The sequence below is a fragment of the Barbus barbus genome, assembly GCF_936440315.1.
Source record: "Barbus barbus genome assembly, chromosome: 41".
NCBI classification, from domain to species: domain Eukaryota; kingdom Metazoa; phylum Chordata; class Actinopteri; order Cypriniformes; family Cyprinidae; genus Barbus; species Barbus barbus.
In genome coordinates, this window is record NC_136719.1 from 22,829,001 (window position 1) to 22,845,974 (window position 16,974).

General features: G+C 38.9%; 2 protein-coding genes across 9 annotated transcripts in view; both read right to left on the reverse strand.

Annotated features, from left to right (window-relative positions):
• Positions 1 to 16,557, reverse strand: part of LOC306860910 (ensconsin-like) — a 46,678-nt gene extending 30,121 nt beyond the window's left edge. For all 5 annotated transcript variants that reach the window (XM_079402931.1, XM_079402930.1, XM_079402929.1 and 2 more), the window contains exon 1: positions 16,500 to 16,557. In XM_079402931.1, coding sequence (XP_079259057.1) covers positions 16,500 to 16,545 — 46 coding nt within the window. In that variant the 5' untranslated portion in view covers positions 16,546 to 16,557. The remainder of the gene's footprint in view (positions 1 to 16,499) is intronic.
• The window catches only part of LOC306860169 (F-actin-monooxygenase mical1-like), a 359,843-nt gene that overhangs the window by 172,941 nt on the left and 169,928 nt on the right, over positions 1 to 16,974 (reverse strand). The window lies entirely within an intron of this gene.

The window sequence follows — 16,974 nt, forward strand, 5'->3', positions numbered from 1 at the left end:
GAGAAGTTCAGACAAACAAGACATTGACTACTCACTAACTGACGACTGAATTATTTGGCCATCCTTACACATCCCTGCTTGGAATGCTTTATTCTGTGCACAGCACAGCTTTTGTGGCACATCCAGAATACAAAACTGACAGAAGCCAATTAAATGGAAAAACAGTGACTGGATCTAAAATGGCACACGGCCCATTTCTCCATTTCTGAGTTACCAGACCCCACAAAAAAATCTGAATGTAGCCTAAGAATGTATGAGCGTAATACCTCCAGCATTAGCTCCAGCGAGGCTGCGGTGTTTTGAGTTCAGAGGGATTTTTGACCCAGCTGAGTATAGTCTTGTGACCCAAATCTGAGCATGTGAAAAGCCAAATGGGAGTCAGACCTCATAGACTGAAGCATGTTTGCGTTACATTTTAATGTTAGGTGATTTAAGCTATTTGTCATTAGAAAGCTTACATATAAGTGATTCCTCATAGAAAGAGATCTGTCATTTCAGATCTAGAAATGAAATAATGAACGTGAGCATTAACCTACATCCCTAATTCACATGTAAAGCCTTTAGCCTCTATGTGGATCCTTCCAGTCGGTTTACAAAGCTGTGCTCCTGTTTACATTCCACTTCCTGGTGGTCATGTGACCCACCCATCCTGTCCAACTTGTCAGTTATCTGCCATTGCTGTAGCGACAATGGGTGGGTCAAAACAGCCACTCCCAACCAGTAAAGAGAGCAAAAAATGTTCCTGCTCAGCAGAAGCAGTGCTAAAACTGACACTCAAGACTGATAAAATGTGTTTTGCTCCATTTCAGTGTAATAGATATGATGCTGACACTCACTCCAGACTCACTGACATCATTCTCAGTCTGCATTCACAAATGCCATTAACACTCATTTAAGCAAACAAAAACTAGCACAAATCAGCTTACGAGGACACTCAAAATTAAATAACCTGATTATCCAGTAAAATGAATTAATTACTTACAATTATCTAACTCGGTGGTTCCAAACCTGGGGGTCGCGACCCCCACTAGGGGTCACTAAAGATTTACAAGGGGTCGCCAAGCTGACTGTAGTTTGACCACAAGTTGAAATTCCCGACAGTTAGTGCCTACCGTTGAATATTCTGTATTATAATTAAAACAATTTGTTTATCAGGATTATAAAAACTCACCTAAATACTGTCCAACATTAAGCAAAGGTAGTAACAATCTCACACAGTGGCAGCATGCAGCGTAGGTTTCGTTTTGTTTGAATACATGGCGGAAAGCAGTGAAAGGTTTTATAGAGGGAAATTATATTAATTAAAATATGAATGAATTAGGGGTGTGCAATATGACGATTTTTGATCATGGACGATAAAATCTCTCCATGATCTGCTTTTGAAGAAATATCATAGTATCGTGCTACAGAAAATATTTGATCAATTACAGTTCTGGTGCCGCCTTCTCTATATACTGTACAACACGACATACAGCGATAGAGTTACTCTGACAGGACACTGCACTTATTCTCGATCGCAAAAGTACATTATTTGCCTACAAGCCTTGCCGGTTAAATGTTTAATTCACGCGCTGGTCTGACGTGCGCACTAAAACCCTTTCAAACAGCGCCTGATCACTGAACTAATTTATATTTTGGGCTAATACTGTCAAAACACAAGGTTTACATATAGACTCAGTTATGTCTAAAATGAAAGTAAACTGTTGAGAGAAAAATGGATACGTGTCTGTAGATGCGTGCAGGTCTTAAAGGGACAGAACTAAACATGCCGTAGACTGTCATTAAAGGGATAGTTTATTTACTCACTCACATGTTGTCCCAAACCTTTATTAATTTCTTTCTTGTGCTGAACACAAAAGAATATATTTTGAAGATTGAGGGTAATCAAACAGTTGCTGGTCCACATTGAATTTGATAGTAGGAAAAAATCATATGTTTACCAGCAACTGTTTGGTTTTCCACATTCCTCAAAATAGCATGCATGTTCAGCAGAAGAAAGAAACTCACTCAGGTTTAAAACAACTTTTGAGTAAATATATATATATATATATATATATATATATATATATATATATATATATATATATATATATATATATATATATATATATATATATATATATATATAGTTAAAATAGGGGTCCCCTGAAAAAAGGTTGGGAACCACTGATCTAACTAAACATTTAAAAACATATTTTTGTATTTTAGGTCATAGTCAAGAATGAGTGCTTCAGAACACACAGGGGGTCTTAAAACCTTGTAAGCTGCCTAACTAGAATGTGCTGCTTTTAAAAGCATCACACCTACGGAGAGTCACGTGACGTGCTCATGAACCTAGTCACACTCGAATAGAGCTCCGTACATTTGGCCTCTTTTTGCAGATTTTTTCGTTTTGTTTTAAGTTTTATTCATTGGTGGTGCTTTACCTGATGGCATGCAGTCGTAAACAGCAGGAGTTGTCTCCATCAGCTTCTTTGATTAAGAACAAATCCAAGCCACCGACCGCGAGCGATATGATGGACAAGATGGCGAACACGGTTACACATTTGCGGACTTAAGGCCATTGCACACTGAGTCCGAATTTTTCGTCCGAAATTTTCGCACGTTGAAAAATAAATACGACTTCACGTTTTGTCAATCACGTTTGCACACTGCCTCCGAAATTTTCGTCCGTCAAAAAAAAATTCGGATCGGGTTCGATTTTTTGCATTTTTCGCATCCGTATAAAGCATTTTGAGATGCTTTGAGAAGGTGTTTTGACCATTCAGAGCCACCGTACAAGCGAAAGCCAAAATCCAAAATAGTGTCAGACAAATTAATACACTTCGTCTTGCAGCACAGAGCACTTTATGACAAACAAATTGCGGAATACAAAGATACAGAATATAAAGAACTGCTGTAGCCTATTTTTTTTATGCCTGGCGCGCACCTGCCGCAGTTCGGTGTGTGTGTGTGTGTGTGTGTCTGTGGGTGTATCCATACCTCAGACAGTCTCTGTTCAGGATAAATTGGTTCACGGAAATTGGTGGTCTTCTTTTTAATATGTGGATTCAGTATAGTTTGTCCTCTCCTTGCGCAGTATTATCTCTAGATGCGATGAAAACTTTTGACCAGCTAGAATGGAACTATTTATGGGCGGTTCTACAGCATCTGGGTCTAGGATCGAGTTTCATAAATATGATAAAAGTTCTGTATGCCAATCCAGCAGCCACTGTTCTCACAGGAGCTGTTCACTCTAACCCATTCTTTATACATCGAGGTACTCCTCTGTTATTTGCCCTATCCTTGGAACCCTTAGCTCAAGCAGTCCGACAATCTGAAACTATTTCTCCCATAAATATATACGGAATACTCATCATCATATTTCTTTGTTTGCTGATGATATCTTATTGTTTTTGGAGAAGCAGTCACATTCTATTCCTCATGTGCTGAATTTATTTGAACATTTTGGATCTCTTTAAAATTAATTGGAGTAAGTCATGTTTACTTCCCCTCAATTCTAAAATTGATTCCATGTCCCTTTCTATATCCATTCCATTGGTTCAAAACTTTAAGTACTTGGGGATAGATGTTTTTCCTTCCCTGCAGGAAATAGTCTCAAAATCAATAATGGTATTCTAGCCAAAGTATCCTCAGATTTGGAAAATTGGTCTCGTCTTCCTACTACTTTTCAGGCCCATATATCGGTGATTAAAATTAATGTTCTCCCACACATCAATTTATTTTCTTCCACGATTCCTCTCGCTCCACCGGTTGGCTACTGGAACAAACTAGATGCATGTGTTTCACGGTTTCACTTATTTTCCACCATAATTTGCAAATAAATTCTTTAAAAATCCTACAATGTGATTTCCTGGATTCTTTCCCCCCATTCTGTCTCTCATAGTTGAAGTGTACCTATGATGAAAATTACAGGCGTCTCTCATCTTTTTAAGTGGGAGAACTTGCACAATTGGTGGCTGACTAAATACTTTTTTGCCCAACTGTATATGGCAGTGCTTCTCAAAGTCCGGACTCCGGTCCGGATCCGGACCCGGAGGGAATTCAATCCGGACCCACTTCTATTTCATATTTCAAGAACACTAATTATATTTCCTACTTTGTAAATTAATTAAATAAATTTTACAAGTTAAGCGCACGTTAAACTTGTAAATCATTTGTTTATTTATTCTTATTTTTTATGTATTTTTGGAGAAGGTCCGAAATTGCAGGCGAGATATTGAAACTTTTCCTTCATGACATTTGTTGTCATCATGACATCCAGTGAGCGTATGACGTTTGACATAATCGGGCGACATTTCACCGCTAATATTTTATTTTCTTTGTTTTGTTTTGCTATCACTTATATTATGGCAATTTGTCTTATAGCAGTGCCCAGTGTATACATTTATTTGTGGCGGCTTGTCACAATATCAAAACTGACCGCTACAAATAGATTTTCCAAAAGGCTTATACTTCGTTGAATAAACTGAGCACTGCGCGTTTCAAAAATAAAATGCTGCGCGGGTGTTTTTATATGAATGTATCTTTTAAAAGAACCGTCCGTTTTCTTCAGAAAAGCTTTGATGTCAATTTTCATTTGGTCTTTCCTGTAATGGCTGATAAAGTAGCGCTTATTTGCTTACAGCCGTTACCGGGGAAACAGCTATATATCACGCTCCAACAGCGCCTCCTGCTGGCAGAGAATCAACTTGCATTTGCTAGTCTGCGGGAAACACTGGTGTCTGTCAGCAAACATAAACAAAAAAGCATGCTTCAGAACTGTTTTGAGAAGGTGCTTAAGTTTTGAGCCATGTATTATTACTATGAATTAGGCTACTACTATTACTATCTTGTGCCCTGCAATAACCATTTACGCAAACTCTCTTTTGATATAAAGGGAAAAAAAGAGAAAATCGGCCCAAAAAATCAGCATCATATTTCGGCCATAGGCTGCCCTGATTTCTAAATATTGGCCAGAGAAAAAACATTATAGGTCGACTTCTACTGCTGACACTTAAATTAATTGTTTTGCCACTTTTGCACTTGTTATTAAAGTATTTTGAATGCAAAGGGAACCTTTTTTTTTTTAAATAATATTTGTTATATGTTATGTATGTTTATTAAAAACACGTTTTGTAATAACCAATTACACCTTGACACTGATGAAAATTCAGATTTGGACCTTTGAATGTAGACTTTGAGAACCCCTGGTATATGGGATGGGAAATGTCCTCGTATTAAACTGACTACCTTACAACGATGTAGATTGCATGGAGGTCTTTCTTTCCCTAATTTAAATTGATGCATCTTGTTTTTCCGGTAGTTCTGCTTAGGCAGTGTAAATCTCGGTTTGGTCCCATTGTAACCCACCTCCTCTCCACATGGAGGGATGTTGAAAGACGTTCACAACTAGCTACCCACCCACCGCAAACTAATCCTTCCTTCTGAGGAATCTCCCTCCTCTGCTTCAGTCATCTATCTCTTTCTTCTGGAGCATTCATACAAACCTTTATCTATTACTACTATTTGGGCTAAGGATCTTAATGAGGATGTGCATGTTTTATTTTCCGATCAGGTATGGGGTGTTTAAATTGTCTTCTAAAAACCCTAATCGCCAAATAATTCATTGGAAATTGCTGCATAGGGTTTACTTGACTCCAATGAAACGTTTTTATATGAATCTGTCGTCTTCTCCTAAGTGTAATCTCTGTTCCCAAGGAGTTTTAGGCACGTTGTTTTGGGAGTGCCCCTCTCTCTCACCTTTTTGGACTCCGCTCTCACTGGACCTATCATATTTGTTGGGTACTGAGATATGTTTGACCCCGCGCCATTTTTTCATGAATGACTTTTGGGACTTCACCTTGTCCGTCCAACAAAGATCTTTACTGTTAGCTGCTCTCACAGCTAGGGCTGGGTATCGAGTTCGATACTTTTTAGGCGCCGACCGAATTGCCTCGATACCACAGAGTATCGAAAAACGTCCTGTCGTTCGGTACCAAATTTCGATACCTAAGGGGTTAATCTCATTAACGTCAGTGAGCCAATAAGCCTGCAGCACTAGGTGTGTTTGACTAGAAGTGACGCGGTGCTGATTGATCAGTGTTTGACATCCGCGAGAGCAATTCGAAAGCGTACGGAGCAGTCTGCTCTATATCGCGCAGTTTCGCTTACTTGACACAGACTGAAGCTCGCGTGACATTTCAACGTCTGCCATCTCACTAAATGAGGACATAAACACATGAACAACAGCTCTAGAACTGCTCTGAGAGTCACTTCATGAGCATTTTACCGTTTGATTTGAGTAAAACTTGCGTCATATCATATACACACAGAACTGTAAAGGTATTCCCGGAAACCCGTCAAAATAAAAGTTCGGATTAACTTGGAAGACACTGCGGCAGAAATATATTAATATTGTTCAGCAGACAGTACATACTGCTACTACTAGGCTACTATTAAAATTATTAAAACTCTTATTTTTTAATTAATGATCACACAACATTCCTTCCGTGTTTTAATTTTAATAGTAAAATGTTGTTTGCCAAAATAAATAAATAAAGTTTTATTTTCAATAATTTAAAAGAAAAATGAAATTAATGTTTTATGCCTTCATTTGAAAACCAGATACAGAACACAGAATTTCTGAGGAAAAAGAAAACATTTCATAAGGCTGTTTTAAGAATAAATTTGAATAAACTAAGTAGTTTTTATGCATTCAAATAATTAGACATACTACAACATAGAATTTAATAACAATAAAACATATTGTGAAAGAAAATAAAACATCCACTTATGAAAGTGGATAAAGATTTTAAAATTCTTTAAGTCTTTAACAACCTAGAATAAATGAGTAGAAATGATGATTCTGTCTGAGCTATGCGTTTTAAAACGAGCACGTACTAGTGTATACTGAAAACTATTTGAGCTTTATTAAAATTATTTGCACTGATTTATTGTGTTGGCTATATTTTGTTCCTTTGTGCAGTGGCTCAGCAGATGAGTCTTTGAGTCTGTATACATGTCAACAAGCTTAAAAAAATAAAACCAAAGTTTTTTGAGATAATGTAATATTGTTAAAACTGTTTTCATAAAATTGGTATCGAAAAAAGTATCGTTCAGGAACCGGTATCGAACTCAAGGTATCGGTATCGGTATTGAACATTTTTGAACGATACCCAATCCTACTCACAGCAGCAAAGAAATTGTTGGTCAACAGTTGGAATCCTCACACAATGGACAGACGAACCTGGACTGTGTGTTTGTTGGACATTATCTCGATGGAACGCTCTACTTCTCGTATACATGGATCTAACGTGAAAACTGTTCATTCATGGCATTCAGCTTTTAATGTCGTGTCTTCTTTTCTAAAATCTCTGTAAAAATAAGTTTACTGTTATTTGTTTATCTATTAATATATTTATTATTATTATTATTTATTTATTTATTTTTAAGGGGTGAGATGGGTTGGGGTGGGTTCTAAATTTGTACAGCTGCTTTTTGTTTTGTACTACTGTTCCACAGAATAAAATTCAATAAACAGTTGTTAACAGAAGCATCACACCTATGATGCTCAAAATTGCTGTGTTTTTAAGTTTTAGACTCAGCCATAGAGAAACAAATGCCAGTACGTACAGACACAAACCTAAAAGAAATTCTATCTGAAGCTTTTAGCAACTGAGTATTAAGGCCACATTACACACATTTAGTTACTGAATCAGGGCTCTAAAATAGGTTGTCCTGAATTCTCACCAAGACATTTTGGATTGCTTGTACTTTGGTTTTCATTTTCAGTTACACCCTTTTTTTGCAGTTTCACATAGTGACAAATAAATTTAAAAGATATATTCCATGTAATGTCAAAATAATGTTATATTTATATAAGTGTGTATATACATACAAACAACATTTTATATGTGACCCTGGACCACAAAACCAGTCTTAAGTCGCTGGGGTATATTTAATAGCCAAAAATACACTGCATGGGTCAAAATTATTGATTTTTCTTTTATGCCAAAAATCATTAGGACATTAAGTAAAGATCATGTTCCATGAAGATATTTTAGAAAATTTCTTACCGTAAATATATCAAAACTTAATTTTTGATAAGTAATATGCATTGCTAAGAACTTCATTTGGACTAATTTAAAGGCGATTTTTTCAATATTTTTCTTTTTTTTGCACCCTCAGATTCCAGATATTCAAATAGTTGTATCTCGGCCAAATATTGTCCAATCCTAACAAACCATACATCAATGGAAAGCTTAGTTAGTCAGCTTTCAGATGATGTACAAATCTCAATTTCGACAAATTGACACTTAAGACTGGTTTTGTGATCCAGGGTATTACAGATATAAAAACAGTAAAGTTCGCACATCATTAACCCTGCACTGCTATGCTGCCTTTTGATGACACACAACTTTTAACTTTTGCAAACTACAAAACATACAGACACATCAATCACGTAATAGGCCAGGTATTAGCTTAGCACCCCAGAGAGCAAAACCCCAGTGTTTTATATCAGCCTTTTTAATCTTTCCTATCCTGACCTCCCACGTACCTCCTCCTTTCCTTCGTCTCTTGCGGCTCCGCTGTCCCTCGTCTTCCTCAGCGATGGTGGAGAGAGATGGGATAGCTGACCTGCAGGCCCCCCTCCTCATTCTGAGGGGGGCCGGCATCCTACCCTCTTCTCCTGTGCCTCTCTCTCTCGTTACCCAGCGCTGCTAACAGTTAGCACCCCACACATCTCTGAATGATCTCAGATTATACAGCACACAGTAGGAAGAGTAACAGACACAGTAAGAGCTGGAAGACGCGGCAAGACAGATTGAAAGGAAAGAGAGATGAGTCAAAACTCCTTCCAGTCCAACCCGGTTTACTGACGTTCCTGTAATCCACAGAAGCGGCCAGCTCTCTTCTTCCTTAAGCCTGAGAGAGACGGCTGCTCTAGCTGCTGATGCTGCAAATGTCTCTCTCCAGGTCTGCCTTTCTCTCTCTCTTTCTCTCTCTCAGGCCCATATAGAGAAAGTACCACAGACTGACAAATGCACCGACACACTGCCTCACACGCACACAGTTCTCAGTTTCCTACTGAAATATTCAGTATGAAGACCAGCAAGGTGAGCCAGCGGATTAAAAGACACTATGGCAGTTACAGGACACAGAATGGTAGGATAAAATGGACTAGAAAAATATTAATTATTGCCCATCCAATGTAAAGAGCATTTATTCTCTCTACTAAAGGTGCAGTCACATAAACAAAATTTTTTGCAGGATTTCAAAAAAAAAAAAAAAAAAAAAAGACCAAAAACTTGAATCTCCATGAAAAATTTTTTTTGCCCTCACATGAAATTCCACATTAAGCAGATTCCTATATTGAAATGACTAAATTTCAACTGTGAAAATTCACCAAACAATGCTAAATGTGATCACACAGTCACCCCACATTTTAAATCTATTTAAACACTGACTGTGGCTACAATATACTCAAAAAACAAATACACAGGCTATGGATGGGTCGGGACGATCGCCTAGTCATTCAACAGTGTTTGAATATCAAAAGAGCTCAAACTGAATGTGATGAGTCAAAAGAATTGGGTTCAACAACATCTTTCCATTGTGTTGTATTTGCTGGTGGTGTGCAAAAACAAATAGCCTGATTTAAAAACAAATGAATAATGAGCCAGTTATTTTAATGAACTGGGGAAAAAAGTTAGTGTTTTGAATCAGTCTAATGAGATACTGAATCCATCAGAGCAGTTATTGCCTGTGTCCCACCCTTTACTGCCAGCGGATAAGAGTGAGTGTGTGTGTTTATGAATGAGAAACAGCTGACAGTTTACAGCCAACAGGTGAATGGCACGTAAAGATCAACCTATGACCTACTGCAAACTGAAAAGCATCGCATATGACTCTAGCTCACAAACACAAAACTGATGCAGTAATGAAATACTGTAATTTGATCCCCTTTTTACATGCAATGCAGAGTCGACTAAAACCACCAAATGATTGCAACTGTAAATCCTCCTTTAATCCACTATACCACCAATATAAATCCAATACATAATTATTCCCACACATTCTGTTAACAACTCAGTGTAAGACTAAATCTAATATATGGTCTCTTTAACATATCTGTATAAGAGACTATTAACATGGACTGTAGCCTTAAACTTTGATGCATGTTCCATGAATTAGCCATACCTGATAATCGTATGTGTACTAAATCCATAAACCTGCATAAGCAAACAGATTCTTGTAATGATAACCATCTGTCTTTATTGGTAAACATTAAATAGACTATTCAAATGCTGAAAGTCAGGTTAGCAGCTTGTTTAAAAACGGTCCGTGGTCGACTATATGAATTGCATGTATTTCAGAACATGTGACATCTCATAAATGGAATGTTTAATGCATATTAATGCATATTAAGATGGCGCCGCTCATGGCAGCCACGGTGCTTCGCTATCCAGTTGTTTTAGTGTTTTTGTTAGTTTTTCCTGTTTGTTGTTTCTCAAACTCGATCAGTTTTACCAGAGAAGAACTGTTGAACATTCGGCAGTACACCACAAAATCTCCTACCAGTTTTCTATTATTCGGATGTTTTGCTGGACATAGTAGTCGGTGCAGCGGCGGCGCTGATCAAACGCAGGACGCACAGACGGGGGAAGCAAGCCGGCGCGCTCATGAAGCTCAGACAGCACTGATTTAGAACGGCGTTGCCTAGCATCCACCTGGCGAATCTCTGCTCTCTACCCAACAAAACAGACAAACTCCTTCTGCTCTCCCAGAAGGAAGAGCTGCTGCTCTGTGTTTCACGGAAACCTGGCTGAATGACACCATTCCAGACAGCGCGTTACATCTGCCTAACTAACGACGCAGAATCAACGGGGAATTCGCACAGCGGCGGGACGTGCTTTTACATCAATGAAAGGTGGTGTACAGATGTAACGGTGTTAAAGAAGATGTGCTGTTCAGATCTAGAAACGCTCTTCATTAAATGGAGGCCTTTCTGTTCACCGCGGGAGATTTGCTCGTTCATTCTCGTGACTGTTTACATTCCTCCGCAAGCGCACGTGAGCTCAGCTCTACAGAAACTCGCTGATCTGATCACAGACACGGAACAACAACACCCAGACTCTGTTTTAATCATTCTTGGGGACTTCAAGCAAATCTCTCACGTGAACTGCCAAAATACAGACAGCATGTTACATGTCCCACCAGAGAAAGTAATATATTGGATCACTGTTACACCACAATAAAGAACGCATATCACTCTGTTCCACGAGCAGCTTTGGGGCTCTCTGATCACTGCCTGGTTCATATTATACCAACCTACAGGCAGAAATTTCAATCTGCTAAACCTGTAGTAAAGACTGTAAAGAGGTGGACCAACGAGACAGAGCGGGTTTTACAAGCCTGTCTCGACCTTACTGATTGGAGTGTTTTTGAAGCTGCTGCCACTAATCTGGACGAGCTCACAGAGATTGTAACTTCATATATCAGTTACTGCGAGGATATATGTAGGGACTTATGTAACATTCAAAAATTATAAGCCATGGTTTACATCAAAACTCAGACACCTTCGTCAGGCCAAAGAGGACGCCTACAGAAATGGGGACAGAGTCTTGTACAATCAGGCCAGGAACACACTGAATAAGGAGATTAGAGTGGCTAAAAGAACCTACGCTAAAAACCTGGAAGATCAGTTAAATTCCAATGACTCCGCTTCAGTGTGGAAAGGCCTGAAAGCCATCACCAAGTACAGGACACCATCCCCCAGCACTGAGGTGAATCAACAACTTGCTGAAGATGAGTTTTATTGTAGATTTGAAACCCCCCACACCCGTCCTGACCATCTCTCTACACAACCGTTAGCACCTCCTGCAACCCCACTCTCCCCCACTCCTGTACTTCAGATCAGTGAAGAAGAGGTGCGTCAGGTCTTCAGGACGAACAAGAGAAGAAAGGCACAAGGCCCAGATGGTGTGACACCATGCCGCTTGGAAAAACTGTGCTGACCAGCTGGCCCCCATCTTCACACTGATCTTCAACAGATCACTGGAGTTGTGTGAAGTCCCTTCCTGCTTCAAACGCTCCACCATCATCCCTGTTCCAAAGAAACCCAAGATAACAGGACTTAATGACTACAGACCTGTGGCTCTAACATCTGTCGTCATGAAGTCATTTGAAAAACTGGTTCTGGCTTATTTGAAGGACATCACTGGACCCCCTGCAGTTTGCTTACAGAGCAAAAAGGTCCGTGGATGATGCAGTCAACATGGGACTGCATTACATCCTGCAACACCTGGACAAATCAGGGACTTATGCGAGGATCCGGTTTGTGGACTTTAGTTCGGCCTTCAACACCATCATCCCTACACTCCTCCAGACTAGGGGTGTCCCCGACTAAGGATTTTCATAGTCGAATCGGAATTTTCGAATCTTGCCAATAGTCGACTGATACTCGAATCATATGTTTGATGGCGGGGCCAAATTACATTACCAAGAATCAAGTCAGACATTGGACAGTCATAATTACATAATTATTAACACACAGGGAAAATGTGTAACGGACGCCTTGCAGATACAAAAATAATGTTTTATGTTTTGATTAAAAGATAGTTAACATTAAACGTCAGCGAAACTTTTACAATAGTGCTCTCATGATAACGTTATGTATATGACAATAGTTATTAATATTCTGCATTTGAGCTGCGCACGCTGAATATGACCAGTAGAGTAAAGCATTCGATAGCAAGGTTTTTAATCAGTGGAATTTAACCAATTTACCTCATATAGAATACAGTTCGTTATTTATACAACATAACGTCAATATTACGACTTATAGGGTATCTGCACAAAATGCCACGAATGCAGAAGTGAACGTGTCTGCACTGCTCTGAATTAATTCCTTTTATGGACGCGTTCTTCATGCAACAACGCAGAGAAACACGGCAACTAAACTCTAAAAACTCACAGCGTTTTATTATAATAGAGTGTTCTCATTATAATGTTATGTATATGACAGTCCCAGTCATAGTTATTAATATTCTGCATTGTTGTTTGTACTGCTCGCGCTGCGTGCTTGAAGAGATAATAGGCTTGTTCGACTTCATGCGGCGCCGCAAAGATCGGCTGCCGCCTGATGAATGCAATGCATTCTGGTTAGAACATTTGCCCGACATTGAACGGTGCTGTAGCCGTCTTACGATCACATGTGCCATTAAAGTACCGCGAGAGCAAAATGAGACCAGCCACCGAGGTCAGGCGCTGCAGTTGCTCAAAAACGGCTGCGAGAGCCTTAATGACAACACACAATACTCATTGGTTAGATTCTGTGATGACAAGCACGAGGTGTGTTGCGTGTTTATTTTAACAATTCATTTCCAATAATGCTCACAAATCTGTTTTTATAACAGTAAAGCTTTTTTAATGTAGTCGCACTGTTATCTTGATTAATTTTTTTTTATCAAAAACACTGATAAAAGCATATACCCACACTTTATTGGTATTTAGTAACCTATATGTTTATGCTGAACTTTATTCTTGAACAGATCACGCTGTATTAAGAAGTATATAAAAAGTGTTTCTGTTGCTCATAAAAAAACTTTTGTGTATTTCACATATACTGCATTTAATTCAATTTATCTGTGATAGGAGTATGCAAACACCGTGCGAGCATCACTAACGGGAGCAGAAAGTGTCTGACTTGACTTCTCCACTTTTAATTTCACCCCGACTGCAAGCAACTACTCTCGCCAGCCGGTGGCAGGCTAGTATAGTTCATCTCGAACAAGCCTAATCACCATAGTAGCCCACTACAATGAAGTGCTTTACTGCAGCATGTCAAACAGCCGCTCCACCAACACCGGTGCTCCTCAGGGCTGTGTTCTCTCCCCACTGCTCTTCTCGCTGTACACCAACGACTGCACCTCTTAAGACCCCTCTGTCAAGCTCCTGAAGTTCGCAGACGACACCACACTCATTGGCCTCATCCAGGACGGTGACGAGTCTGCCTACACACAGAAGGTTAAAGAGCTGGCTGTCTGGTGCAGTCTAAACAACCTAGAGCTCAACACGCTAAAAACAGTAGAGATGATCATGGACTTCAGGAGAAACCCCCCTGCACTCCCCCCACTCACCATCATAGACAGCACTGTGACTGCAGTGGAGACATTCAAGTTCCTGGGATCCATCATCTCTCAAGACCTGAATTGGGACACTCACATGAACTCCATTATAAAAAAAAAGTCCAACAAAGGTTGAACTTCCTTCACCAGCTGAGGAAGTTTAACCTGCCACAGGAGCTGCTGAAACAGTTCTACTCTGCCGTCATTGAGTGCATCCTGTGCACATCAATAACTGTCTGGTTTGGCTACAGAGAATGCTTTGGACTGCCAAACGGATTATCGGTTCAGAAAATCACTCTGGATCCCTCACATCCAAGTCATCCCCTTTTTGAACTTTTGCCATCTGGCCGGCGCTACAGAGCCACAATTACCAGGACAGCCAGGCACAAGAACAGTTTCTTCCCCCAGGCAATCCAACTTATGAACAGTTAAATGACTGAGGTGCCCTTGAGCAAGGCACCGAACTCCCAACTGCTCCCCGGGCGCCGCAGCATAAATGGCTGCCCACTGCGCCGGGTGTGTGTTCACGGTGTGTGTGTGTGCACTTAAATGCACACACACACACAAATGAATTCCGAGTATGGGTCACCATACTTGGCCATATGTCACTTCACTTTCACTTTCTTATTGTCTGTGTGTGGTTGTTGTCTCTGTGAACTGGAAGCTTATGACACCAAAACAAATTCCTTGTATGCGCAAGCATACTTGGCAATAAAAGCTCTTTCTGATTCTATAACATGTAAAACGGGAACATGAAAGGATTATTCTAAAAGCAACTCAAGTAAACACCTTAATCATAATATTGTCTTATTCAGAATAAGGTAAATAATTAGATTACTGATGTCCGTGTAAACAGTCATTGAGAGTTCAAACAGCTGATAGAAACATCACAATAATCCATAAGTAATCCACATGATTAAAGTCCATCAGTTAACATCTTGTGAAGCAAAAAGCTGCGTGTTTGTAATAGAAACAAGCTCAGCATTATGATGTTAACTTTGAATTATCACTTCAGGCCATAAGAAGCAATATTATAGAAGACTCGTATTGTAGCCGGAAGCAATGATTAAAATGATAAAGCTTTTCACTTCACAAGATGTTAACTGATGGTCTGAAATAATTGTTAAGGATTATTGTGATTTTTTTATCAGTTGTCATTCTGACAGCACCCATTCACTGCAGAGGATCCACTGGTGAGCAAGTGATCTGTTCTGATGAAGAAACAAACTTCATCTTGGATTGCTACTAATCAGCAAAGAAAATATGTTTTGAGCTGATGCTAATAATCAAATATAATCAAAATAATCAATCCTCTTCAAATTTATAACAGTGATCAATATTTATCTATCTGTATATCTATACATAGCAAAAACACACTATCAATGATCATGCACCTACTCTCCATCAACATGTCTTATTTTTCTCAATTCATAACAGAGGCACAGGAATCTGATCTTTGCCCCTCCAGCCCCAAGAAAGACAGTAACCTTACACTTTAACCAGTAACACTGTTGTTGTCTGTGCCTAGACTCCACCAACAAAACTATTGGTAGATTTTGTAACCACAAAGACTAAGTAATATATCTGTTAATTGGCAAAAGAGACTTATATAAGACTGACTTGGGACCAGTGGACTAAACCAATGCACTGCAGACAAAACTAGTCAGAAAACTAGTCATTTTATCATATTTTCCTTACTTTTCTAGCAGGTTTGTCATTTGTCAAATTGTTTGTTTTTTGTGTTTTTAAGTGATATAGGTTGTTGCAGACATCTTAAGAAAAATAAGACAATTTGATAATGGATAATAAGAGGGAGGGAAGATGGGAAGATGCCATGGGCGATGTAATCTATATTTAAAGACAATATGAATCACTCACCAGAATATTTATCTAACAAACATAACAAATGAAGACAGGATGACTGCACCAGACTGTTTAAAGACCTGGTTTCGCGACATTTACTTGACTGTTCAAACAAAACAACAACACAAGTAAAATACAACAGATATAAAACTTATCAACATTACATCGCATGTGATCACGCGCGCGTGCGCGTAACAGGTGCTCTGCTCAGAACTGCTTCAACGGCATTTAAACGAGTAGCCTATAAACTAATTAAACGGCACCAAAACCATATAGAAGCATAAACCAATGTTTTTCTTCGTAATACCTGATGTAACACTCGCTGGCAGTGCTTTGGCTCAGCGGTTAGGCTGATTTACTGATTTAATCCTTTCCCTCTGACCGGCTAGCACTGCTTCTGAGGTCACTTAAAAGTGTGACAAGTATAACCAACCAGCTTTAAAAACAGACGAGGGTTTGGTACACTCGTCTAGAAGTGGGATAGTACTTTTTGACAAACTTTACGTTAAATAAACAAACTCTCACCTTGACTGGAGCTCTGACAGACGCCGCTTCCATCCCGCTCCGCCATTTCACCGACGTCACATGAGAGGATTAGAGCGCGCGCTTAGTGTAAAAGCGTCACGCGCCTCTAGCGGACAGGTGCAGAATAACAGGTGAACGCACACAGATCTGTCCTAGGTCTTTTCCAATAATGTCCCATTTTTAATGATTATTGTTACACTTGCAGCTTTAAGTGTTTAATATATCTGTCTGTTTAATTGCAGTTGTATGTTTATAGGTCTAATATTGTATGTTCTTCTTATATTTTTAAATGTTAATTGAATTAAATTTGATTATTTATATAATTTTGTACTTTATTATTTGTATTAATTTTGTATAACAATTTGCATGTATTATTATTTTAAGTACAATATTTTGATATTTTCTATAGTCATTCAATCAGTTATATTTATTATATTGTAATTATTTTATTTTATAATATAACAATTATTAAAAA